This window comes from Nicotiana tomentosiformis, chromosome 6, assembly GCF_000390325.3.
Source record: "Nicotiana tomentosiformis chromosome 6, ASM39032v3, whole genome shotgun sequence".
Lineage (NCBI taxonomy): Eukaryota > Viridiplantae > Streptophyta > Magnoliopsida > Solanales > Solanaceae > Nicotiana > Nicotiana tomentosiformis.
This window is the reverse complement of record NC_090817.1, coordinates 79059562-79061925: the sequence shown is the minus strand read 5'-3', so window position 1 is coordinate 79061925 and position 2364 is coordinate 79059562. Positions and strand designations below refer to the sequence as shown.

The following is a 2364-nucleotide window of genomic DNA, read 5'->3' as shown; positions in this document are numbered from 1 at the left end:
TTCCTGGTCGATCTCGGTCGACTCCTTTCTCGATACTGCTTAATCTCAAGTATCGAGGCACATTTCAACCCATACATTAACTATACGATATTTTCATCGAAAACACTCTTCAGTTTGTAATATTATGATCTTTAATGCAGTATAAATTTTTTCAATTATAGTACTATATTTTTTTTTCAAATATGGCTTTCATTAAAATAACTTTTGTCGTATCAAATAAGTATCTTTTCGGCAAAATAGACATTATAAAAGGGAAACCTGTGCACAAAAGGAATGGTCAAAAGCATAATAAAATCACCGCTCTTAAAACACGGGATGGACTTTGTGCCAAACTTTCCACTCTGGCCCCAATACTTTTGACTTGCCAGTCTGCCACTATTACAAGTTATCATCTGCACATATAAATAGCTCCCTTTTCCTCTTTCACAATACAAAACACAGAAAAACGATTCGAACATTAACGAGAGAGATCGGGAAAAACAGCCGCTGAAATATGTCTTGTACTGTTGCCATATCAAACTCGCCGGTGTTCTCACCGTCTAGGGTTCCGGTACCCGCTTCTTCTTCTTCGTCATCGCCTTTACGGATTCTTTGTCTTCAGAAGCCTTTACCAAGTTCCCTTATTAGAGCTTCGACCGATTGTTCTGTTTCTACTTCTCCTACGGTTTTGAAGAGGAAGAGACCGTCTAGGTTGGATGTTCCTGCTTTTTCTATGATTTTCGGGAATATTCCGGCAACACCAACTGCAGTGGCAGATTTGGTGGAGGCTGAGGGTGATGGGTATTCTGTTTGCTGTAAAAGGGGAAGGAAAAGTGCAATGGAGGATCGTTACTCTGCAACGGTCAATCTTCACGCAGATTCGAAACAGGGCGTTTTTGGTATATTTGATGGACATGGAGGAGCAAAAGCAGCAGAGTATGCAGCAGAGAATTTGAAAAAGAACATTATGAACGAACTAGGAAATACCGCAACAGATGATGAAATTAAGGTGGCGGTGAAAAACGGTTATTTGAAAACAGATTCTGAATTTCTGAACCAAGAAGTTGGAGGTGGATCGTGTTGCGTAACTGCATTGATCCGAAATGGCAATTTAGTAATATCCAATGCCGGCGATTGTCGTGCTGTTGTGAGCAGAGGAGGGGTTGCTGAGGCATTGACTTCTGATCATCGGCCTTCAAGAAAAGATGAGAAGGATAGAATTGAGGCTTCGGTAAGCAGCTTGACATGATAAATGACCTGAATATTTTATTTTTTACACTTGTCACTGCATAGAACTTAAACTCGTCCTGATCTTTTTGTGCTTTGTGTTATGTAGGGTGGCTATGTAGATTGTTGTCGCGGCATTTGGAGAATTCAGGGATCTCTTGCTGTATCAAGAGGTATTGGAGATCAGTGTCTTAAACAATGGGTTACTGCAGAACCTGAGACAAGGATTCTTGGGCTTAATCCTGAACTGGAGTTCTTAATCCTTGCATCTGATGGTTTATGGGATAAGGTTAGCAATCAGGAAGCAGTAGATATTGCTCGGCCATTGTGCACTGGTATCACTACGCATCAGTCATTGTCAGCCTGTAGAAAGCTAATTGACCTCTCTATTTCGCGAGGTTCTATTGATGATACAAGTGTGATGATAGTTCAACTGGGAAGATTCTGTTGACAGAATTCCCCTATTTAGATTTTAGGTTAGGAAGATAACAACAGCTTACAGGAAATCTATCTTTACTGACTCTCACACGGTTGCTAGCTAGAGATTATAACAAGAAAAATAGTTCACTAGTATGAGCTTTTACCTCTGTTAATTGAATTGTTTTGATAATTCTTTATGGGCAAAACCCCCTTTTATCAATTTGCTCATTAGACAATGTTTATTTTACTTCAGATATGTACATATTCTGATCTTTTTATCTTGGCAATTCGCATTGTATGTAAGAGTTTCTTGTCTTTCAATTCTGGTACAGCATTTTCCACTTGCTTTAACATATTCATTAGTTCCAACCCCGTCCCCGTCCCCGTCCCCGGCCCCTCCCCCCTCTAATGGTGTGTCAATATTCATTCTTTTTCAGATATTTAATTAGCTGAGTTATTTCAACAAAATTGACGATGCAGCCGATTTTATTGTTGCATTTGACTCATTGCCTGCTTGTATATGATATATTACATTAAAGACCAAAGCAATAAGTTAAAACAAAAGTAAAAATAAAAAAGAAAAAGCTTAATAATTGCAGATTTATTTTTGATCAAACAAGTGCTTATAGCATAAGAAAGAGATTTGGTAGGTAAGTTAGGTCTTGTAATGGAGTGAAGATGTCCAAATGCAGTCCGCTATCAAACTACATCATTCGGTATTGTTCCCGTCGATGGGAA

At 38.9% G+C, this 2364-nt stretch overlaps 1 protein-coding gene across 1 annotated transcript; it reads left to right on the top strand.

The window, feature by feature from the left end:
- The first annotated feature begins 420 nt into the window (after nucleotides 1-420).
- Nucleotides 421-1947, top strand: LOC104108922 (probable protein phosphatase 2C 25). The gene is made up of 2 exons (XM_009618074.4): nucleotides 421-1210; nucleotides 1316-1947. Exons 1-2 carry the CDS (start codon nucleotides 494-496, stop codon nucleotides 1655-1657), a joined length of 1059 nt encoding a protein of 352 aa, XP_009616369.2. The 5' UTR covers nucleotides 421-493; the 3' UTR covers nucleotides 1658-1947.
- Nucleotides 1948-2364: the final 417 nt, after the last annotated feature.